This window comes from Eubalaena glacialis, chromosome 9 (assembly GCF_028564815.1).
Source record: "Eubalaena glacialis isolate mEubGla1 chromosome 9, mEubGla1.1.hap2.+ XY, whole genome shotgun sequence".
Taxonomy (NCBI): Eukaryota; Metazoa; Chordata; class Mammalia; order Artiodactyla; family Balaenidae; genus Eubalaena; species Eubalaena glacialis.
Window position 1 is genome coordinate 24,818,639 of NC_083724.1, and position 24,434 is coordinate 24,843,072.

General features: G+C 46.0%; 1 protein-coding gene across 4 annotated transcripts in view; it reads left to right on the forward strand.

Moving 5' to 3' along the window:
- PTPN3 (protein tyrosine phosphatase non-receptor type 3) overlaps nucleotides 1-24,434 on the forward strand; it is a 107,477-nt gene that overhangs the window by 35,691 nt on the left and 47,352 nt on the right. For 2 of the 4 annotated variants that reach the window (XM_061200125.1, XM_061200126.1), the window contains exons 3-9: nucleotides 4,852-4,959; nucleotides 5,036-5,078; nucleotides 6,720-6,798; nucleotides 11,408-11,452; nucleotides 14,485-14,537; nucleotides 21,082-21,202; nucleotides 22,348-22,435. In XM_061200125.1, coding sequence (XP_061056108.1) covers nucleotides 4,852-4,959; nucleotides 5,036-5,078; nucleotides 6,720-6,798; nucleotides 11,408-11,452; nucleotides 14,485-14,537; nucleotides 21,082-21,202; nucleotides 22,348-22,435 — 537 coding nt within the window. Of the gene's footprint in view, nucleotides 1-4,851; nucleotides 4,960-5,035; nucleotides 5,079-6,719; nucleotides 6,799-11,407; nucleotides 11,453-14,484; nucleotides 14,538-21,081; nucleotides 21,203-22,347; nucleotides 22,436-24,434 lie in introns of those variants that run through there. The other 2 variants (XM_061200128.1, XM_061200127.1) reach the window with 2 other exon arrangements.

The window sequence follows — 24,434 nt, forward strand, 5'->3', positions numbered from 1 at the left end:
CAGCAGGTACTCATTAAATGTGCAAATGGTAAATGGCGAGTCCTTTCTGAAGGGTAGTGAGATGGTTAGCCTCCCAGATGGCAGGGCTCAGGGAGGGCCTGGCTTGTCCCACCTCAAGCAGAGGCAGGGCTAGAAACGGGGTCTCCAGTCCTACGTCAGCAGTAAGATGCCTGACCAGTAGCCGTCCCTGCTGCCTCGCCCCTCCCCAATCACCACTGGGCGTTCGTGACCTTTGCCTGTCTCTCCCATCCTCTGGCCAGTTCTAAGGGGGTCGCCTCCAACCCCAGATTGGCTGCCAGCATCTGCCCCAGCCTGGAAAATTCAGTGTGCAATGGAAGGCGTCAGAAAGAGAAGAGAGGGTACCGGAGAACAACTGGGGGATGTTAGAAGGCCACAAGAATTAGAAGGGTGACAAAAAGTGGTCCCTGCTGGGGTCTTCCCCCACCCATGAGTTTGCCTCCTGCTGACGCCAGGTCACTGTGGACGTTGGTGGCTGAGCAGGCAAGAGAAGAGGGCAGTGTGCATGAAGTCGCTGCACGGTGGCTGCTCTGTAGAGGCCCCGAAGGTCTCTTCCAGTTGCTGTAAACTGACAGCTTAGTTCAGACATGGCTCCTTTGTTAAAATTTATATTGTCTGTTTTGGAGCTATTCCTCAGCCGTATATCTTCTTCCCGACAAGAACATGAATGTTTATTCAACACATGTTTACTGAGCACCTACTACATGCCAGGCTTTGTTCTGGGTACAAAGAATACAGCAGTGAACAAAACAGAGCAAAATCCCTGCCCTTTTAAAGCTTACATCCTAGAGGGAGGAAACAGACCATAAACAAATGTGTACTATGTCAGGCGGTATCATGTACTTAGAAGAAAAATCGGGATAAGGAAGGTGGAGAGTTAAGGACAGGGCAAGGGGTGAGGTTGTCAGTTGTCATTTTATAGAAGCGATTCGGGAAGACCTCACTCATACGATGACATTTCAGAGGTGACCTAAAGGAAGTAAGGGGAGGAACTGTGTGGTTCTCAGGAGGAAGCGCATTCCAGGTAGAAGAAACAGCAGAGCAGAGGCCCTGGGGCGGGGTCCCCTTCCCTTAGTGTGATTGCAGAACAGGCTAGAAGCCAGTGCGTCTGGAGTGTAATGAGGAAGGAGGAGGGAAGGAGGCGAAGAGGTCAGAGAGATAACAGGTGATGGGTTGTTTTGTTTTGTTTTGTTTTTCCTAACAGCCGTTTCAAAAGATTTTCTTTAATATCGTAAAATATTGTCAAGGACAAGTGAGCTAGCAGACACACATGCACCAATGTGCCTTTCGACAAGATTATCCCCTACTCCCACATCAAGGTGGACGTGAGTTTGGAGAAATGAACACAGCAGATGGTACAGACAGACAAAACACCGATAAAAAGGATGGAATATAACACTGTACTTGGTTATTTTCCTATGTCACAACAGAACATTTTGGTGCAAATAGTTAATTTTTTCCTCTTTTCCACTTAAGTCTGGAGAAAAAACCCAACTTTTTCTGTAATAAAATAGGTGGGTTTTTTTTTTTGTTTTGTTACTTTTTTCACGTAACTTTTTTCCTCTTGAGGGGATAGGGGGATTGTGTAGAGCCTCGTAGGTCATTCTGAGCACTGGCTCTGTTCTGCATTGGTGAGTCTGGGCAGAGACCTGACATGATCTGACTCAAGTATCACTCTGGATGCTCGGTTGACATTAAACTGGGGGAGGGGGTGGGGCAAGGGCTGAGACTTTTAGTCTGTGGGAGAGACCATGATGATTGGACAGGGCGGTAGTGGGGCTAAGAGTAAACCAAGTCTGGAAATACTTTAAAGGTGGAACCAGTGGGATTTGGGATGTGAAAGAGGCTTCAAGGTGACTCCCAAGGTTTTTGGCCTGAGCAGTGGGCAAGATGGAGCTGCAATTTATAGAAATGGGAAAGCCTGCAAGAGGAGCAGGTTTGGGGGCAGAAATAACTGGTTCTGTTTCGGACATGGTGAGTGTGAGATGCCTGTTTACTCATCTGCGTGGAAATGGCATTAGGTATACAAAAGAGGAGTTTAAGGGAAGGGTTTAGGCTGGGATACATATGTGGGTGTTACCAGGGTAGATGTGGTACTTCAGGATCACCTGAGAAGTGAATAGACAGGAGATACGAATGAGGTTCGGTGTTCAACGGCTGGGGGGATGAGGAACAAGCAGGACTGTCCAGGGAGATAAGGGGAGGCCAAGAGGGAATGAGAATCCCAGGTAAGGATGTATTTTAAGGAGGAGGAGTGATGAGCCCTGTAGAGGAGAATGCGGACGGCATCCACCCAGAGTGATAATCACGTGCCTGGCGTTCAGTGGGCACCCAGTCATCTTCCGTTACGAATGCCGTTGTTATTGTCACTGCTGCCTGTGCTGCCCCCCAAGCTTCCAGCAGCCTGGTCAAGGCTGACTCACACTGAACTTCAATTTGAGGGCCTGGTTGCAACTTCGAATCTCCGTCACTTTATATGTTTCTGCTCCTGGGGGTCATTTGCGCTGTCGCATTCAGATTCTTCAGCCCAGGTCGTCTTATGACCCGGAGCGGCCATCCTCGGGGAAGCTGACCTGGACGTCGGCTGTTCTTAGCTCCTCCCAGAGAGCAAGTCTGTCACGGACAGTGACCTGATGTAGCCGAGATGACCTCTTGTGGGGCAGGCGCCGGGCCGGGAGGGCTGTTCTTACCAAAAATGTATCCTATTTCAATTCCTTTTGAGAACTCGGTGAGTTGTGCAGATACTGGAATGGATGAATTATGCGCTCCAGAGGGGAGAGTGGCAGTGTGGTGGTAACGTGCAGACTCTGGCATCAGACGGTCCCTTGTCAGGCAGTCAGACCATCCATCGGCTGACAGCACAGGGCACGGAGCCTCTGAGGCCTCTGTGTGCTCATCAGCACAGGGGATGGTGTTGACAGCTATGTGACATTGCTGCGAAGATTGGATATCATATATAAAAAGTGCAGAATACTGTGGCAGGCTCCTTGTAGATGCCCAATAGATTAAAGTCATTAATAATATATATTAAACATAATATAAAATCATACAAATAATGATTTCAACAAGGGGAGCAGATAGCTCTTTGCATCAAGAGTAGCTCATCATTTGGAGGGAGAATATCTCATGCTTTAGAGTATGTGGACCAGGTCATCTTTTCCACACTGTCCTGATTCCCCTGGGATGGGAGGTGACCTGGGAAGTGGAGGAAGCAGCGGGAACCAGGGCCCTGGGGCAGGAAGGGGGATGTGTTCAGGACACAGGCGGTGCCTTGTGTTCCCACACTGTGGGCCAGATAAGTGAGACTGTCCCCGTGCCTTGTGTTCCCACACTGTGGACCAGATAAGTGAGACTGTCCCGGAGAAGTGGCTGCAGGGGGGGGTGACAGTTACCTAATTCTCCTCATCCTGGTCATGGTGACCTGTTTTCAGGTACATCATCTGCTATCAGGTGCTCAAAAAAGCTGCCTTTGCTGGTTCTATACATGGTCTCTTTCTGACTCACATTGCCCTTTAAGTTAAAGGGTTTGGTTCAAAGGATTCCCAAGAAGTCTGCCTGTTAAAGGAGAATTCGCGATTCCCCACCCCTGTGCCTTTGTGCTGGGCCGTCCGCCTGATGCCTTTTCTTAGCTTCTGCGCCTGGAGGGAGGGCGTGGCACTCAGCCCTGTCAGCCTCCCAGAACCAGGTCAGGGACTGCTTTCCCTTGTCCCCAGGTTGAGTCACCCATTTGTGTTGTCTTGTGTGTGTTCACTGTACCCCGAGTGTTCTTTGGCACTTGACACACCGAGTTATGGTCACTGCTTGCACGGCTGGCCTCTCCAGGAGGGCAGGAAAGGGACACATGTTATGGCTCTGTCCCCACGCCCAGCACTGTGCCCGGTCTGAAAACACTGAGTGGCGAAGGTGTCTGAGTCCTGCTCTGGACGTGAAATGTGGTTGAAAGTCTCCACTGGCTTCTCACTTCAGATGCCAGGGAGTAGGGAAGCAGATAATCCTCCAGTGTCCCCTGCCAGATCACTTGGAGGGTATTTCCAATGGCATTTGAGTATTCTTAGCTGTCTTCCTTCATGCTGTTAGTAGAGTTTTCCTCCCTGTGTATACTTGCATGGCGCCTGAGGAGCCAACATAAACCGACGTGGGATTAACATTTTGCTGTGGATAATCCATGGGTAGGTCACGGGGAGTTTACTGTCATTGGGATACCTGAGTTTTCCAATTTAGACACTATCACTTGGGAATCTCAGCTAAGAGGAAGGAAGAAATCTTAGAAAATTAAATTAATCTCATTCTCTTAAATCATATTTATCTTAGCCCTACTTTCCATATGTTCCGTGGGGCTTCTTAATTTGGAATTTATTAAATTCTTATTAATATTTCTTATTGTAGGGTACCTGTGTGCATGAAATCTCTCTGCGTGTTTTAACACCTTCTTGCCTGCAATAAAGACTTTCTTTTTTTAAAGACAATCAGATGTTTTTATTTATTTATTTATTTATGGCTGTGTTGGGTCTTCGTTTCTGTGCGAGGGCTTTCTCTAGTTGCGGCAAGCGGGGGCCACTCTTCATCGCGGTGCACGGGCCTCTCACTATCGCGGCCTCTCCCGCCACAGAGCACAGGCTCCGGACGCGCAGGCGCAGTAACTGTGGCTCACGGGCCCAGTTGCTCCGCGGCATGTGGGATCTTCCCAGATCAGGGCTCGAACCCGTGTCCCCTGCATTGGCAGGCAGATTCTCAACCACTGTGCCACCAGGGAAGCCCCTGCAATAAAGACTTTTAAACACCAGTTTTTAATTTGTTTTAAAATTTTGCCCACTGGACATTTTTTTCCCCTAGAAACAAGATACTGGTCAAGTTCTCCTGGATATGGCTTACAGCTACTTGGGCGTGACCGAAAAGGAGTATTTTGGTTTGCAGCACAGTGATGACTCAGTGGACTCTCCTGTGAGTACCCTCCCTTGAAAACGTGCTGGGCTCCCACTGGGTTTGGTTTTATATCTTATGTTTTCTTATCCAACAGAGATGGCTTGAAGCAAGCAAACCCATCAGGAAGCAGTTAAAAGGTGGGTGTGACCTTCCCATGTCAGTTCAACACTAGGTATTAGTGTATCGTGGCCCATTTCTCTCCTCCAAACCTCAGCGTACCTGTAACATCTGGTACCTGGATTCCAGGTGGTCCAAGAGACGTGAGTAAGCTGACTTCTCCCTGTCTGACTTCTGAGTTAGCAGAGATGCTTCCAGATCAGCCCCCAAGGGTCCTCACCAAATATGGGCAAGAAAGGGAAAGGTGAAAGAAGACAGCTAAGAGCAAAGGAACCCACATTTCATTTTATAGGAAAGAAAGGGGAAGGAGGATGGCCTTTTTCAGCCCAGTGTGAGAGCCAGGATGGGAAAGACACACACACACACAGACACACACAGACACACACACACACACACACACACAGTCCATTTCAACAGCACAGTTCCATTCACAGGAAACAAAGGCATGGGTAAATAGTGTCACAGACATACACGTGAGTGTATCCTAGTGCTGTAGGTTAATTCCCAGTTAGGTGGGTTTTCGAACCACACCTCACTGCACCCTTCACCTGGTTTTCCAACATCACGCTCTCTGTTCCCCTTTATGCACCTTATGCCCCAAACCTGGCTGACATGCAGGGCCGCACACGCACCCAGAGTTACAGAACCACCCACAGGTACATTCATAGGTGCACACACACCATTGGAGTCTTTGATACAATCCAGAGATAAAGACAGAAGGTACTACTGAGAAGGGAGGGTGGAGCCCATAATGAACTAATGTAGAGGAGATCAGTGAGGGAGGCAGGGTGGGAAAAGCTTGAGTTTCACAGAGCCAGAAAGTGCTGGAAAGGGCCAGTGAATATATACTGAGTAATGGAGAGGAGAGAAATTGACGTGAAGAAGAGTATGGGATCTTAGCAACACAATCTGATCTTCTTCTGTTGCCACATCCAGCAAAAGAAATGGGCTAATTTTATCCTTGCAAGCAAATGGACTCTTGGCGTTGTTGCATAAAGCCATATTTGAGTATATTAGCTGTGTAATATTTGCTACTGTATTAATCATTTTTAGAATTCACTTTGCATTAAAAGCATGAAATATTTTCCAGTATAAAAATGATTTTAAAATGCAGAATCAAAAGACTCAGTGCTGTAAGTCTGGTGTTATCATTGGCTGTGTGACCCAAGGCAAGTCACATCTCCAAGCCTGGTGGCTAATCTGTTACACAGTGCAGTCGACAGCAGCCTAGCCTACTTATAGTCATGGCGGTATTTAAATTCAAGAGTGTACATGAAAACACTTGAAAAGTATGAAATCATTATATATGTGAGAGATTACTTCTTTGTGAGTTTTGTATAATCTGTTGATTTAAGGATTTTTAAAGTTCCTAATACAGATAATGGAGTGCATTGTTTGAACACATCCCTAAGTTACACATGTAATAGGAAGTAGATTATACCTCATTTTATGCTGACGTTGCAAAAATATTTTACTTCTTGTAGACTTGGAGATTTCTGAACACTTAACTAACTTATGCACTCCTTTTTTGAAATTAGTCCTTTTATTCATGGAAAAAGCTGTGGTCTAGTGAAAAATGCATCACTTATGGGAGAGTAGCCGCTTACATACATTGACTTTTTTAAAGGGAAAATTTAATTTGTTTTTGAAAAATGTTGTAGGAGGTATCCCCTGTACCCTGCATTTTCGAGTAAGATTTTTTATACCTGATCCCAACACACTGCAGCAAGAACAAACCAGGTAATAACATTTTTTTTTAAGTTTTCTATTTAGTATATAAAAATGAGTAACCACTGAAAATGTACTCTTTAATTTATCACTGTGGCCAGATACTTCACTCGGGTATAACTGCACCAACAGTTACGATCCCAGTAAAAATTGGGGGGGGTACATGTATTGAAATTTTAATCGGCGAATTCATTTTCATCTTGAGCCTCCTTCTCTGGCCTCCTGATTTGGTGCCGTTCCCAGCACGCTCCCATCCACCACCCCCTACCTTCCCCTTCTGTCCAGCTTCCCCTGCATGTTGAGCACCTGTGTTCAGAGAACGCAGTTATTTTCTGCTACTGCAATCAGGAAGTTTGTAAAACAGTCATCTACCTGTCAAACAGCGCAGTGTCTCTGAGGGGCTAGGATTGAGCTCTTTAGGAGAACGAGAGGTCTCTGAACTGAGAACTTTCTATCAGATCCCCTGTTGGTAGGAGCTGCAAAGGAGAGGAGGCCGGGTCAGTGTCTTTCCTCCGCCTCCGTGAATCTGTGGTTCAGGCAATCCGTGAAACAGATAAGGGCCTGAGGGCTGCCGAGAGTTGTTTACCCCTCCAGGCTTGGCGCAGGTCCTGGCCCTGGTGTTGAGCTGGCACGTGGGTTTTCTGGGTGGGGACCCGTGATTGGAATGGAGGGGCGGGCACAGGAAAGTTGTTGCTGTTTGAACATGGACTCTGCAAGCTCGCCTGGGCCTCTCCTTCCCCTCCCCCCAGGGCAACAGCCAGCCCTTCTATTATTGAAACGTTTGTTTTTCTTAGGGAGGGAAACTCTTCCGCCAGAAAAAAAGCAATGAATGTTCAGGATTACTGAATCCTATCCTGTGCTCATTGTGGCCATGAGACCATCACCAAGGAGGAGACATTAACTTGGACATAAAGTGCGCTTTCGTTTTTTCCTTTTTTAAAAAAAATAGTAATCACATGATCATATTTTAACTTTTAATGTGTTTAAAGGCCAAATATTAGTCTATTACTATTTTGTCTTCTTTGTACACCTCTTCCCTCTACAATAGAAGACGTTGGAGATTTGACTTGTGTTTACTATTAGGTTAAATTTTAAGCGGGTATAAGATGTCCCGCATGACTCATTGGGTAACCACGGGACATACACGTGATACCTTGAGTTTTCCTCATAACAGCTTTTCATGCTGGTGGACTAAGGGGGAGTGTAGGACACTCAACTCAACAGGTCACCTCATAAGCTGGTGGATGCAAAGTGGTGACATGATCTATGAGAATATGTTTGAAATGACCCCACCAGGATTTCCCTACTGGAAATATTCAGGCTACTACTGAATATCAAATTCTGTTCAAGGGATGCTTTAAAAAATGTCATGATGGATTTTTTATATATATATGTGTGTGTGTGTGTGTGTGTGTGTGTGTATTTGTGTGTGTTTTTAACTAGCGGTGTTTTTTTTGTAATCATAACCCCACAATAAAAAATATATTTTGCTTTGTAATGCATTACACAGATGTATGTAAATTAGTGAAGCAGACATTTCATGAAACAATAGTAATTGCAAAGCACTCTTAAGTTTTCTATTTTCTTCTTTTAAAATGTCACTTGTGGCTCATTAAATTGATTTTACTACCCACTGAAGGGTTCCCAGCCCGAGTGTGACCTGCACTGCCTAAACCAGTGGTCGTCCCTCATTGCCCTGTGTCCTCCCTGAGACGCTGGAGCCCCTAGGGTTGCGGCTGCCAGAGTACCTGAGTGAAGGGGTCACTCACGCCAGCCTAACCCAGGAGCCCTTCTCCAGGGCCCCTCTCGGTCGTTGGACGCTACTTCCATACCCCACAGGAAAGCTTCTTTCTGCTGAGCCTCTCTGTCATTTGAGGGACATCTGAGGAAAGGTAGGGAGGTCAGGATGGAGAGAAGACTCAGAGAAATGAAGGCTGCTTTCAGATCTTCCAAGGGCTGTCATGGGAAAGGGGGAATTAGATGTGCTCGGTGGTAGCATTACGGCCAGTGGGTGGAGACTACAAAGAGGCAGATTTTGGCTGAAGACAAATAATAGACTAAATTTTGTTCTCACCTAAGTTCCAGATAAAATTCGGTTTGTCCGTGTCCCTCCTAAAAGTTACTAGTTCCAGACTGACACTCAACCCCACTACTCAACCTCCCATGGTAAGATGGGTGGTCCCCCCAGTGTGGAGTAGAGTATAGCTGTCACCTTCTGGGATGTGAGTAACAGATTTCTCTTAACACAGCAGGAGTCATGGCAGCAGCCACCCCTGTGGCTCCTGCGGAGCTGGGGAATAGCCAGGACTGCCAGATCTTCTTCTTAGGCTGGGCCAGGCTTCCACCATTCATTCAAAAAACTTTTGTTTTGTTTTTACTTTATTGAAGAGTTTTGCCTATATTCCTGGCACTTAGTGTCTTTTCTTTTATTGAGGTATAGTTGATGTACCGTATTATACATAGTATCTTTTTTAAGCCCCAGCTCTGTAGCCTATGCAAAAGTAAGTTCCCCTTTAAAGAAATTTTGCTCTCAAGGGTCAAAGGAGGAGTATAGAGGTGGTATTTGTTCTTTCCTGTTTGTTTACTAAGGATCTAGGCAGGGAGGCATTTATTGCTTTTTTCTGAAGTTGAGGTCATGGATTGGGGTCCACTCCAGAAATGAGCGTTACATTTCTGAAGTCAGGCACACCAAGCATCTCTTTTAAATGTCTTCCTTTATTCTAATGGCTAACCGTCTCCTTGATTATGAGCCTCCACAGTGGCTGTTTCTGATAAATTTAGACCTGTTCTAAACAGACTTTTATATACAGGCAGTCTCAGAATCAGGCTCTCTCAGGATTCCTAGGAGGTCTCCTAAGTTTGGGCATCATTCCACTATTCTGATCTCTTTGTGTGTGATGTCCTGGGGTTGACTCGGAAACGTTGCTGAATATATGACAAAGTAGCATTTGATGAACAAGGGTCTCCAGGTTCCCGTTCTCCTTTACATCCCGAGGAAGACCTTCCGCTTAGCTGGGCTTGTCAGTGAAAGTCCAGATTTACCACTGGATTGTCTGTAATTCTGTTCCTTCTCTTCTTTCTCTCAGTAGCATTATAGGAGGAGAGAACACTTAATTCCAGTTGAATTTCAGCTTGGATAAATATAGGAACAAACTAGAAAGGACCCATTGCGTTCTCCTAGGTGGAAAAGATAGAGATTCCAATTTGGAATAAGAGAGAATCAGCAAATGTATGTCACACCATCTCTCCATGCTCTGGCATTCAACACGGTAGGAGTAGTTGGTGATAATTACAGTCAAAGTAGTATCAGAGTTAGGAGGTGGATCCTAAGTTTTTTAGTCATTAGACGCATAAGAAATTTGTGGCATAATCAGATTTTTTTCATAGCATGCGTGTCCAGGTTGAAATAAGACATAACTGACCCCACATAACCCATTCGACATCCGTATCCTCATCAGTAAAAAATGGAGGTAGCGGTACCCACCGCAGAGTTCTTATGAGGTTGAAATGAGGCGATAAGTTATGAAGTACCACACACAGCCCAGAACTGTGCAAATACAGGGTTGTAATACCATGTGACGCATTCACATCTCAAAACACTGGCGCCTTAACCTTTAAACATAGAAATTAGAAGGAATATTGTGACTGGTTTGTTTAAATTGCCGAAATTCTCTCTCCTGGCCCTGAACACTTCTGCTGCATCTGTATTGGATTTCAAGAATTTTCCCTGTTGTCATCTTGGCCAGATGCTGGAATGTCTATCCCATGTGAATCCAGGCTTTTAATTTTAACAAAGAATGGGAGCCAGAGGCCAAGTGTCACATGTATGCCGTGTCCCTAAATATAACGGTCTCCAGGGCCCTTCCCGGCCTGCACAGCACTGTTGATGCCTTGTGATTCCTGCTCCCTGGATGGAGGGTCCTGTGACTAACCAAGAACTTACCAAGTTCTGCCCACAAATCAAGTCCCGGGTTTTGAAGCGACATTGCTGGGAACTCACAGACAAGTGCAGGATTCACCCGGGAGGCCTGGCAGCCTGTAGATGACTGATGTCTATGCTTTTGCTCGGGCACCCACAGTTCCTGGGACACAGGAAAAAGCCCAGCTGGGTGTTTGCACCCCAGCCAAGGAGGTGTCTTCCTAGACGCTCCACCTCTCAGTAACTTCACACAGAGGGAAATTAGGTGTGCAGATGTTAAGAACAGCAGCCCCTCGGGGTGCGGGGGGCTGCCCGTGGGTCCTGGTGCTCTCAGATACCCCGAGTTTGACTGGGAAGGTCCAGGCCGGGGGCGCTCACTGGCAGCAGCAGCAGCTGGTTGTTTGGGCTGCTCTCACCCCGTCCATCCTTGCTCAGCCATCCCTAAGACAGCATGTGCGGGCGGGAGGCCGGCTGGAAATGCCCCCCGCCACTACCCATTGAGACTAAGGCAGCCTCACGAGCCATTATTACTGAAGGGGCGTGGCTTTGCAGTGTACTAAACAGCGCCTGATACTTGAGACAAAAATACGTCTTTGTGTGTTTTGTTTTTCACATGTGCAGGTCTTGTCCTTGACTCATCAATTTTTTTTTGGCTTATTTTAATTTGAGTATTGTGAATTAATGAAAACAATTATTTCATAGGCATTTGTATTTCTTACAACTGAAGATGGATATTTGTGAAGGAAGGTAATGAGACTTTTGCATTCTTCTTTTCCTGTCAGTTGCCCCAGACTACTGAAATTCCTGGTTTTAATCTAATGAGCGTACATTTCTGGTAACAAATTAAGTGTAAACAAAGAATGGATGTTGAAGGCAGCATCCTGCTTGGGACATCTGTTTCTAGCTTGGTCTGGATTTGGAGAAGCTGAGGATTGACAAACCTCATTTCATGTTGTTTCAATTTTATTACAGAAGGTACAGTTATCTTTCTGGTAAAGACCTGAGAAACTTTAAAGGGAGGGAAGGATAGATCCCGAATGTAAAACAGGCTTCATCCAGGAAGACAAATCAAGCCCAATTTAGGTCCCCTCTGAGCCCCTTAGTACCCAGAGGTGGCTCTTTTTCTCTCTGGGGAACTTGGCTGGAAGACAGGAGCATCCGTCCGTGCTTCAGCACTTCTTGTGCATCAGGACCATCTCCGTGGCTGCCAAGTATCTGAGAGGCTCAGGAAGGGAGGAGAAATTCCAAGTCAGTGGTCCCTGAGCCACCTTCTCCAAATCCAGAGTTTTTTCTTGACTTACAGGAGACACTGCAGCAGGTAAACGGGTGGGAACAGCCACGTCTTACTCCCATCCTCCCTACCCCCTCTTTCCTTCTACTGAGGAGGGTCTTCAGAAGCCTCCACTATGCTTCCATGAGGGACCTTGCAGTCTGGTCGGGGAAATGAGACAGGAGCTCCTGAAGCAGTTGGGACCAATATGGGCGGTGGAGACCACAGCCATCATAGGTTTTAGGAGAAGGAGATGCCGGTGTGAGCTTTGTGAAGAGTGTGGATTGCTGTGATAAGTTGGGGTTGGTGGAGAAGTGAGGAGTTAAATCTCACTGGGCAGAGAGGACATCGCCTCCCCCCGCACAGTCCCAATTGGAGACCACGTGCTGGGGGCCTACAGCAGAACAGAGAGAGAGAGGGCTCTTCCTGTCAGACAGAGGCCTGCATCTTGGATCCACCAGGCAGAGGAGCGCTGTTGAGGGTTTTAAGCAGGAGAGATTTGGCAGGAACAGAATCTATGAAAAAGGCTGGAAGAGGATGAGGGGCTTTCCTGAGGCAGCCTTCTTATATTTCAGGGTAACTGTAGGTTGAGATTACCCACCCCTGTCCTGGGTCCAGGCTGCCTTCTGTGGTGATAGAACTAGTTGTGTCTTTCTTTTCTACACACTGACCTGTTTTCCCCACACATATTTTGCAAATAGCACATGTAACGAGATGGGCACTGACTGTGCTGGTCCAGTGAGGCCGGGCCCACTACCCCTACCTCGGGAGCTTCCAGTCTAGCTCTCCAAGTATTAGAAATTGGTCGTCTTCATTTTTTCTTATGCCCCTTGTTTTGTGTGAATTAGTAGAAACCTGTTGAGGGCCACGTCCTGGCTTAGATCCCTGACATCCTTGTCAGGCCTGCAGGCGGCCCTCGTCTCTCTGGGGGTGGGGGGCTGTCAGGGTGGCATCCAGCCCTTAGTAGCCGTGGATGTCTTGACAGACTCAGTGGATCTAGTTAGTGTTTCTCCCGGGTTTGAAAGGTCTTGTTCATCCCCTCCTTCCTGAAAAGATAGGTGATCTTGTCTGACAGATGGAGACCCTAAAGCCTGGAGAGTAAGGAAGAAATCTGTCAAAGAACATGGTGTTCTTTAGTTTGTTATTTACACCATTCTTTGGAAATGTTGTTCTTCCTGACTTACTCATAGGATTGTTTCTCCCATCTAGACTGAACCCCCTTAGCCACTCTCCTAAGCTTTTCCCTGAATCCCATTCACCTGCTCTTCCTGTAGCAAGGACACCAGCTTAGATTTCATTGAAGCCCATCTTGGTAGGAAAGTGAATGCTGATGTTTGCTCTTCCTTTGGGCTCTCTGAGTCTCCAGATGATCGAATATATAGCAAGCATCCCTAGACGTATCTGCATTTAGAAGTTCTAGCAGGAACACATGGTTACTTGAAAGATGGGGCCCCTCAGATAGGGAAGGCTACCTTCATATTTATATGCAGCTTCAGGACCAGCACACAGCACAGCTGAACAGAAGGGAAACCCTGGTGAGCCAACCAGATTAGTCAGAGAGGTGGGGGTGACTCATATCTTGGGAACTTCGTGGGCTGCCATGGAAACTGCATGTTTTCTCCACTTTCCACAAGGTTGCCGGGAAGAATGCTTTTAAAATCTGTGTCCCCCTCAACCCTGCGAGCCCTCACTCCTGCTTCTATTCATCTGTTCCTCCACCTGGCAGTGATTCCTGCCCCAGATCTGCTGGCTGAGCTCCCAGGCAGACCGTGAAATCCGTAGCTGAATGGAGAGGAGGAAGCAACCAAGATGATTTGGAATATGACAGAGATGGCGTCATTGGCTGAAACAGGGTGTTTGGGAGGGCAGTGAGCTTAAGAGGAAAGAGGAAAACAAGTCCAACCTTGGGTTCATGGATTTCTAGTGGATGGCAGGATGGAGGGTGAATAGATTTAGGAATCTTAACTAATTGTAACTAATTAAGTAATTCAAAACTCACAGGAGTTTTAAAATTCAGAATACTTTTCTGTTTTTCCCTTCTAAGAGGATGTCATCCTTCTAGAAAGCAGGTAATCAAGAATCAGAGTCAGCAGAACTCAGGAGTTCAGTTAGCCCTATGAGAAGTCTCAACGTCTTTACCAGAAAGAGACAAAGGCTGCCTGCCCATTGATCTAAGAGTATACTTTTCTCACTTTTTCTCTTAGTGATATGAGCCTGACCTTTCTTGACCAGCCAAACCCTGGCCAACATTAAACCTTTAGCCTCATGGTATTTGTATTAATATATATTATTTTAAACATGGAAAAATTCTCTTTTAATTTCAAAGACTCTTTAGTGTGTTACTTTTATCTTTACTTTTTGAGATTGAGTATCCTAAAATTCTTTGTTATTATTCGTGATTTTTTTTAATGGTTAATCCAAGAAAAAGACATGTGTTACCCATAATCAATGAGTGTTTTGGGCTGTCGTGGGTTCTGGTGACTTTCCTAATATGTTTTTCTTCTGACAGGTTAACCTGCCCTCTTAACTCAGCGGTGGTTCTAGCATCCTATGCAGTACAGTGTAAGTCACAAAGGAGCATTTCGCAGATGGACAGCTTGTTCTGACTGGTATATTAAGAAACTCACTGGCCTCTCCTGTTTGACCGAGTCCCTTCCCCCGCTTCCCCAGGAATCCTGTTGGGCAGCATATCTCTGGCTGTCCATATATTTCTACTTTCATCCTGACTTAGGCTCTCCTCCAGCTCAGGGATGTTGGATTAGGAAAAGTGGGGTTTCCTCCCAGGGGAGCCCAGAAAACAGGAGATACCTATCGCACGTTACATTTTCCAGAGCCTTCACTCACAATTGGATTTGACTCTATAACAAAATCCTGGTGGGGCAAATACTTCTACCAGTCACTTCTTATAGACGTGGAGACTAAGACCCGGACAGGTTCAGGAATTTGCTGGAGGTCACTCCTGCTCCTTGATTGGTGCTACTCTGAAACTCTGCTGGGATCCTAGGAGTTTATTTTTAGTTTCAGTAGAACGACGGCTTATATATTGGCCTGGAGCAGCACTGCCCAATAGAAATACAATGGGAGCTTCATGTGTAACTTTAAGCTTTCTGGTAGCCATGTTAAAGTAAAATGAAATACATCGTATTAATATATCTAAAATATTATTTTAGTATGTAATCCATGTAAAAATTTTGATATTTTACATTTTTTTCATACTAAGTCTTTGAAAACCAGTCCAGATTTTACACTTCCAGCACATCTCAACTTGGACTAGCCACACTTCAAGGGCTTAATAGCTCTGTGTGGCTAGTGGCTGCCGTGTGGGATGGAAAGTCCAGATGGAATTTTCCATCAAGGCCTATTTAAGCTGAAGTAAGAATCCACTTCTTCAGTCACCAAAACATTATTAGAATATGTTCCACGTGAGGCCCCGTGGTAGATGCTGGATGTGTACGAGGACAGGGTGCATAGCCAGATGGAAGGTAAAATATCGCTTTATAGTTAACTAGCTGTGTGAGGCCAGCGCAGTGACCAACTAGAACTCGTGCAGAGCTGCTCGAGACTTCCTGTGAGCCCCACGCCACCTGGGCTTGTTCCCCTCTTGGCCGACTGCATGGTGGGCAGTTAAGAGAGCAGGATGGACGGGTCTTGGCAGGCACTGGCTGAGCTCCTCCCTCTGCTTTGGTCTCAGAAGAGGCAAAATAGCAAGAGAATGCTGACAGGGATTCCTGATGTGGCCTTAAGCCTGCCTGTTCCCCAGGAGCAAAGAACTGACATGGGAGAGGTGAAGGGCAAGGTGGCTGCATGATACCAGCAAGTAGAAGAGAGACCTTTAGCAGTGGCCCTGCTCACTAGCAAGACAAGACCCAGTGTTCATCTCCCCGTACAACCTACATCTCCTTCTCCCCAATGGGAGACTCAGAAGAGATGGCACAGTGATGAGCTTGGGTGGATCTGAAAGTTCCCCTCTCCCTGTGATACATCTGGAACAGACCCGGCCGTGTCGCATCCATATAGGAAATGGCACGGTCACCAGTCAACTGTATTCTTAGTAGTCACTGGACCCAGTGGACTCCATCTCTGCCAGGCTGATCAGCTGAGGAGAGTGAGTTTTCCCACATCTCAGAGCGAGTTTGGTGCTCACATCTAAAGCTTCAGGTTTGAAGGGCAGGAACACTAGAAAGGACATAGCTTTGGATGCAAACTCCATTTAAATCTGGCTCTCCATCTGCTTCTAACATGGTGTTACCTCTCTGAATCTCAGTGTTTTCACATGTAAGATGGAGGTGATGATGGTGATTATGACAACTTGGAATATGACTGCTTGGTTCAAGTATCACCTCTGAAGGTGATAAGTAGAAACTCTTGAGTGGACCATCGCTGTTAACTGAGTCAGTGAGAGCACAGGCTGAAGCCACAGTACCTGGGTCTTGTCTCTTCCACCTGTACCTACCTGACCTTGAGCCTCTTCAGGCCTCAGCTTCATCTGTCAAGTGGAGGTGATAATAATATCTAATCATAGGGTTGAGTGAAGATGAAATATACTTAAAGCTCTTAGAATATGCCTGGCTCATGGCAAGTGTTGTTTAACTCGTACTGTATTTTGTGCCCAGAAGAAAGCTGTCTAAAGAACGGCCTATTGTAAACAAACTATTTAGAGTACCAAATAAAATTCCTAAGCTTCAGTAGTCAGGTTTCCCTCTGCAAAGGACTGATAGAATGGGGGCTAAAGGAAGTTATGAGCACCTAAAAAGTCCAGACTAGCTGCAGTAGAAACGTGAGCGTGACTATCATGCTAATAATATCATAGGTTGTCAGGCGAACAGTTTTAAGTAAAAGTTTCTTATTCCTCCACCCTCAAATATATACCTACACACATTTTTCCATACTTCTGTGCATGTATTTCTATAAGATTAAATTCTTGGATATGAAATAGCTGGATCAAAGATTAAGCCTAGGGACTTCCCTGGCGGTCCAGTGGTGAAGACGCCGTGCTTCCAATGCAGGGGGCTGTGGTTCGATCCATGGTCAGGGAACTAAGAGCCCACATGCTACAGGGCGTGGCCAAAAAGTAAAAAAAAAAAAAAAGAGTAAGCCTAAATTTTATCTGATACGGTTTGCCACATTGTCCCAGAGGGACATCTGATATGAAGACAAGCCTACCAGTAGCCAGTGAAGCCAAAACAAAGCACATTTTCTTACCAGATAAAAAGTAAAGTGATCTGTGGGTAAAGAACCTGAAAGCACTTGATGGTGGAAGATTGCTGGTGGCCTGTCAAGGGTCTATGAGGGTCAAAGAATGAAGGGTTTTTTAAAAATAAATTTATTTATTTATTAGTTATTTTTGGCTGTGTTGAGTCTTCATTGCTGCGCGGGGGCTTCCTCTAGTTGTGGCGAGCAGGGGCTACTCTTCATCGCGGTGCGCGGGCTTCTCATTGCAGTGGCTTCTCTTGTTGCGGAGCACGGGGCTCTAGGCTCGCGGGCTTCAGTAGTTGTGGCTCGCGGGCTTAGTTGCTCCGCGGCATGTGGGATCTTCCCAGACCAGGGCTCGAACCCGTGTCCCCTGCATTGGCAGGCGGATTCTTAACCACTGTGCCATCAAGGAAGTCCCAAGAATGAAGGTTTTTTTTTTTTTTTTTTTTTTTGGCTGCATTGGGTCTTTTGTTGCTGTGCGCGGGCTTTCTCTGGTTGTGGCGAGTGGGGGCTACTTTTCGTTGCGGTGCGCGGGCTTTTTATTGAGGTGGCTTCTCTTTGTTGCGGAGCACAGGCTCTAGGCATGTGGGCTTCAGTAGTTGTGGCATGCAGGCTCAGTAGTTGTGGTGCACAGACTTAGTTGCTCTGCAGCATGTGGGATCTTCCCAGACCAGGGATCGAACCCGTGTCCCCTGCATTGGCAGGTGGATTCTTAATCACTGCGCCACCAGGGAAGTCCCCAGGAATGAAGTTTTTGAAAATACATATTTGTTCTATAATGGCCTCTGAGCATCTGCCACGTGTGGATTCCGCAGTAGCCTCAGGTTGCACAGATAGAGCACAGCTGCTCTCTGCAAAGGGTCTGCAGCCTGGTGGGCAGGCAGATATGGACCAACTGATGCTGGCAGTGAGGATGAGCACAGAGGATGCACTTTGTTCTCCTTGGAGGGGGAAGGAGGGTGCAGGGGGAGGTAGTGTAGAAAAGCTTCCTAGTGATGACCCCTTAAGAAGAGCCTCCAAGATCAAGTTGGAGATAGATGAATAGCAAATAAGGGCTTTCCCAACAGAACAGCTTGATATGCCATACATTTGAGTACCTGAGACATACACTCTGTCCTGCAAAATATAAAATATTAGCCAGAAGAATGTATGGGACTTAAAAGACAAGGTATTTCCCACATAAGTGTTTATTTCCTTTTCTTTCTGCTATAATTAGCTTTCTCATGTGTTGCTTCCCACAAACAGAAAAGCACGTTACTCTGGAGTTTAGGGCGTGTCGTAAGTAGTTAAAGAAGATGGGCTGTGATCAGGGTCTAGGCTCCAAGTTACCAGCCTGAGCAGCGGTGGGCAGCTTCCTTCCTTGAGTCTCCATTTCCTTATCTGTTTAATGGGGATAAAAGTTAAGGCCTGTCACTAGGTTATCAAGAGCATCTAGTGGGATGATGTCATTGGTCATTGAATACAACGTGGACACCGCCCTGTGCTTTGCAGATGGTTTCCAGAGACTGTTTAACTTTGTTTCCCCCTAGTGGTTAACACAGCTCATTGCAGAGTAGCTGACTAAGATTTCTAGGGAAAACCACACTACAGGGAGGTTCACTGGTGGTCTTGTGTTAAGTTCAGACATTTGTCAGTGACTTGACTAAAAAGAGAACCTTGCTGTTCATGTTTGCAGAAAGGCACAGGGGTTAGGACTGTTCGTTAATATGATGGATGACTAAGTCAAGATCCAAGAACATCTCCATGAGCTGATGCAACCAACAGTGTAAAATTTAATAGGACTCTGCCTTGAGGCTCAAGAAAGTCATTTGCAGCATTTGGTTGCCATCTGGGGACATGACCACTGTCATCTGCAAATGGCCAGCAGTAGCCCGCAGGCGTGGCAGGCAGGCTGGTAGAATGGTGGGAGTGCTAGCCAGGTTCTGGTCTTGACTGCTGAAAAATAGCTCTGTGATAGGGGTAGGTCCCTTCTCATCTCTGGACCTCAAGTTTCTTCTCCTTCAACATGCAGAGTTTGGATGAGGTGATTCTAAGGCTTTCTCGGGCTTTCTTCATTGGGGACCCAGCATCGGGGCATGTAAATTACTTCCTGTAAATGCATTGTGGTACACTTCACCATGCACAAACTCACCTGTAAGCCACACTTGTGCTTACCTCATACAGCCTTGACACTCCTGTTCACAGCTTAGCCACATTTGGCTGGCCTTCATGGCCTGTGGTCCACCCATGACCAAGTCTGTATGTGTAGGTCACTTGGCTTTCTGCCCTTTTCCCCTTCCAAAACTGAACTTTGCAGTAGCCTCTCCACAGGTGAGTTCCAAGCACCCGAGCAGCTACTATGTGCCATGCCTGGGCACAAGGCCCGAAAGATGAGTCTGACCCACTCCCAGCCCTCAAGGAACAGTGTAAGGAGGACACAGATCCCTTCATTACAGCGCAGATCTCAAAGAGCAGCCCTTGTGTGTGATGGCGGTTGAGGAGGGTGAGCCCCAGGCTGAGTAGATGTAAAGAAAGATACCCTTGCATCTGACTTTTCAACTTTGGGATGAAATTCACCTAAGCAACTACCTCACTCCTCTCCTTCCCTTCTGGGACTGACTACAAAGCATGACCAAAGATTTCCCCAACCCCTGCCCTTGAGACAGAGAAGGAATCATTTGATTTAGAAATCTTCTCTGTTGAATGGCTACTCGAACAATCATGAGTCCTTAGAAGCCTCCTGACATTGAAGCCAGCTGCAAAAAGAATTTATTAAAACCTTTGGAAATATCAAGGTTGATATTTTTAAGAAAAAGATGAAATAGGGTTTTTTGTTTGTTTGTCAAGAAAACAGAATACTAGATTAAGTGCCCATCAGAGCTAGAATAGTCTTCCTCACTCCTATTTTTATAGCAGGTGGGAGGACAGTCTTGGAGAAGGGAAGCAAGTGTCCTTCGGTCCCACCAGCCAGATCCTTGGCTGCCCACACAGGGTCCTTTTTCCCAGTCTCTTCAAGAGTCCAGATAACCAGATGGTTTGAGTTCTCAGGGCTGCTATGTGCACTTGTACAGGGTGGGCACTGCACAACTCTCAAGAATACCTGTCACACCAAGACATCAGTGAATCTTGTCTGCAGATGGCAGTCACAGATCTCAAAAGAGAAGTGCCATTTGGCCCAAAGACCAGCCTGGGAGTCCCTCTGTGAGGCCCCCCTTCCTCTTCCCTCTGCACTTGCAGGTCCCCAGCATGATTTCCGTGACAGCGCCAGCATCGGTCTCCCTATCTTCCGACTCGTGTAAGAATGTTCCTTCTTCCTAAGAGCCGTGCCCTCAGCTGTGCCAAGGCTCAGACTCTTCAGCCTCACCCATTCCCATCCCACCCCTGTGGCCTCTGCACACCTCCTTGGTTTCCTTTCTTCCACATTTCCCTGAATGCCAGGGAAGTAGGTCAAGATGCAGACAGTGGTCTCTTCTGCCCACACCCATCTTTTAGAGCAGGTTGGTCCAGTGTTACAACAACCTTGGAATACTACAGAGAGCCTGCACAGTGCCTGCCATGTAGAGCGTGACATTTTTCTGAGTGGTTTCTCTTGTTTTTCTTTAGCCAGGGGTATGAGCGCCAATGCTGTGCTGACCACAGAGTATGGAACAGGTGTGGGATTAGAATACAACCTAGATTTGAACAGGCTCCCCCTTTCCTCCTGGTGTGGCCTTGGGGGGAGACAGGCTCTGGCTGGAGCATGCACGGCAGTACTTAGCCTGCAGGGATCAGGTGATAAGTGCGGACTCTGGAGCTAATGAGAAGCTCAGGTTCACGTGGTAGCAGAACTTCTTGGGAGAGTGTTTCCAATGAATGTTTTTTCTTGTGATGCTACAGATGCTTGTAAACACAGACCGCATTGAAAAGGTGCTTTCCCCTCATTCTGTCTTGATAGCTCATTTTGGAGACCGTGATTCTTCCATTCATCCTCCGGGCTATCTTTCTGATAGTCAGTTCATACCGGATCAGAATGAGGACTTTTTAGCAAAGGTGGAGGCGCTCCATGAGCAGCACAGGTGAGAGGAGGGGCGGGTGACCTACTTTGGGAACTCAGGTCGGGCACTGTCAGACCTCGTGTCCCCTTGGGTTTGATGTTGTCTTCTCTTGCTTTTGCTTATGAATCCTCTTTCAAGATGTCGGGGGTTTGTGAACCTTTGAGCTCTTATGATGGCAAATATATCTGGCATAACTAGCATTTCTGTAAAGTGTGAAATCCTATGAGAGTTCAGGATAATTTGCTGCGTTCTTTTTCAGGATGTCATTGAAATCCGTTAGTTCCTGAAGGAAATGCCCATTTTAAATCTGACTGCCCCACAGATTGACCCTACCAGGCAAACCTTTTAACAGTTTCCCATATTTAATGAAACGAGCCGTTCCTTGAGGTGGTTTTGAATGGACAGGCAGACAGACATAGGTGCTGACAGGCTGGGTGAATCCCCGTCCTCTCTGGGTTCAGTTGGGGAAACCACCTTCCTTCCAGAAGGGTGCACCAGCCTTCCTCAGCTGCCTCGGGCCAAGCCTCCACTCCAGCAGATTCGCCCGATTCTGGCCTCCTCTTCCCTTGCCTCCTTTCACTTAAAGCTGCAGTGACTCCATTCAGTCCAGGTCAAATAAGGGCCACCCTGACCGAGAAGGCCAGGTCTCAAGGGACCTTACATTCTCAGGAAGGCCATAGAAACAAAGGCCTAAGCAACCAGTGTCCCTTCAAAAAGGCACTGCCGATCCTCTCCCAGAATTGCTGTCCAGGCAGGAGCCAGCATCCTAAAATAGTACAGTGACGTTTGGAAGTTTGAGGCTGCTGCTAAAAGGATAGATAAAGGCAGAAAGACCTAAAGAGCACGTACTAATTTAGGGACTTGGAAAAGGTAGGGTGGGAATTCCAGAAGGTGACAGTCTTTATCTCTGAATATTGAGAACCTACTAAATGTGAGGTATTTTTTAATAGAGGAACGAGAGGGCTAGATGAAGTCATATTCAGTGGAAAAGAAGAAAAATGTGGTTTACTAGCATTTGGGGTTTGATTGTTTAAGATGCATAACATAAGGCATTTAATAACCTTATAGTAATGGTATCAATATTTTTAGATTTGTATTAATTTTAAAAATCGGAGTTAATATTCTGTTTACTGGGTGAACTCTGCATCTTCTCTCTGCCTTTGTAGTGGGCTAAAACAATCAGAAGCGGAATCTTGCTTTATCAACATAGCACGGACCCTCGACTTCTATGGAGTGGAGCTGCACAGTGGTAGGGTAGGTACCCTCAGCATGGTGTAGTTCAAAAGTTATTTTAATTTTAATTTCTGAACATCTGAAAGCTTCTTTGAAACTATCTCTTTTCCAGTATAATAAAAAGACCTTTTTTTTTTTTTTTTAAAGATACCTGAAAGGTTTATAAAGTAATATTGAGTTTTGCTGGTTATTTATCCACTTGGTTTTTTTCATGTTTGCTGTCATACTTGAAGACTTTTTACTTTTGGGGGGGTCACAGGGGTTAGAAACAAGTAATTTTTGTAAGACCATCTCATGGTTAAAGGGGTGAAAAATGTATAGAGTTCCATTTTCCAAGTGGCTCTTTAATGAGCCAGGGTTTCTACTATTTAATCTCAGTGCTGCTCAAATTAGAGCTAATTATGTACTCAAATATGATAGTTTTCTATTATGATGGCATGATTATGAAAATCAAGTATTTTGAATTGGTTGTGACTTTTTAAGTAAAATTGATTAATATCTGTCATCTGCTGAGCCGTTTCTAACTGCCAGACACAGTAGCTTATTTATTTCCCACTGTAATGCCGTGAGGTTAAGTGTTGTCATTACCTCCATTTTATAGATGGGGAAACTGATACTCAGGGACTTATCAAAGGTCATGTAGCACAAGTAATGGCTTCAGTGTGTGACCCCAGCACTGTCTAATTGGCATCTGACCTTTACATTTTCTCCCTGTAATTGGCCCACATCATATCCAGAGGAAGCAAATATTGGTTGAACACCTAGTCCATACTAGCCATTGTTCCAGATGCTTTCATATGTGACCATAAGGTCTCATTTAAAGATTATAGCAACCTTGGGAAATGTGTTCTAATCACCCCATTTTACAGGTGAGAAAACAGGCTCAGGGAAGTTGAGTAAATTACCAAAGTTTACATTTAAATAATATTTTTGCAATTCATAGAAACACTTTCATTTCTTTTGTCTTACTTCAGTCCCCTAACTGTGCAGCGTACAGGATATAACATAGGTAATAAAGTAGGAAAAAGATACGGATCTTACAAAACATCAGCTTTGGGACTTGACTTAATTTTTATTCCACTTGCAAATACTGTTTTGTCTGGTAGAATGTTGTGGAGCCCTTTCTTCAGTGGTGAAGTGGGCTTTACATCTGCCTGAGTTGATCTGTGCTCCCCCCACCCCCAGGGTCTCATGAAGGTCCTGAGGCCAGTTGATTACCTGTCTGCCTGACACCCCCGTGGTATCAGAGGGAGTTGGGTTACCCTTGGCTATGCTGCATCAACCAAAACCCCCTGAAAATCAATAACTTGATATCACAGAACTTATTTCTCAGTAGTTCAAAGGCTATACGGGTCCTGGTGGCTCTCCAGGGCAGCCCTCCTCCGTGCAGTGATTCGGCAGCCTAGGCTGCTTCTGTCTGGTGGCTTCACCATCTTCACATGTGGCCTCATGCTTGTCCCAAGGGAAGAGGAAGTTGGAGGGCTGCACACCAGCTCTTAAATGATTCGGCCCAGAGGGGACTCATCACTTCTGCTCGTTGTTCATCAGCCAAGACTAATCATACCGTCCTGCTCCACAAGCTGGGAGGTTTGGAGATGGGCACGGGAATTTAGCGAACAGTAACTGTCCATGCTACCGTGATGACCACAGAACCAGGAGATTTGAGACCCACGTCACTGGCCCACCCAAAGCATTCATTTATTTCCTTATTCTGCACTTGATTTTTATTTTGTGTGCTAATTTTCTGTCCCACCTGCTTAATATTTCCCTATATTCTGATCCCAAGTATCATGTTTAATGCAACCCTGGTTTTCAACTTGCCAGTTTGGTTTTGCTTTAAGCATGTGATTTCAGTTGGGTGCCCAATAGTGATTACTCTCTGGACTTTCCACAACAGTATCAGCAGTGTTTTCTTCGGCCAGTTTCTCCAACTCCCCATGTTCACATCACTGTTCATAAATGATTTGTCCCACTGTCTCTTGAGAGGTGAAGGGGATGAACGTTTTTTATACCTACCGCA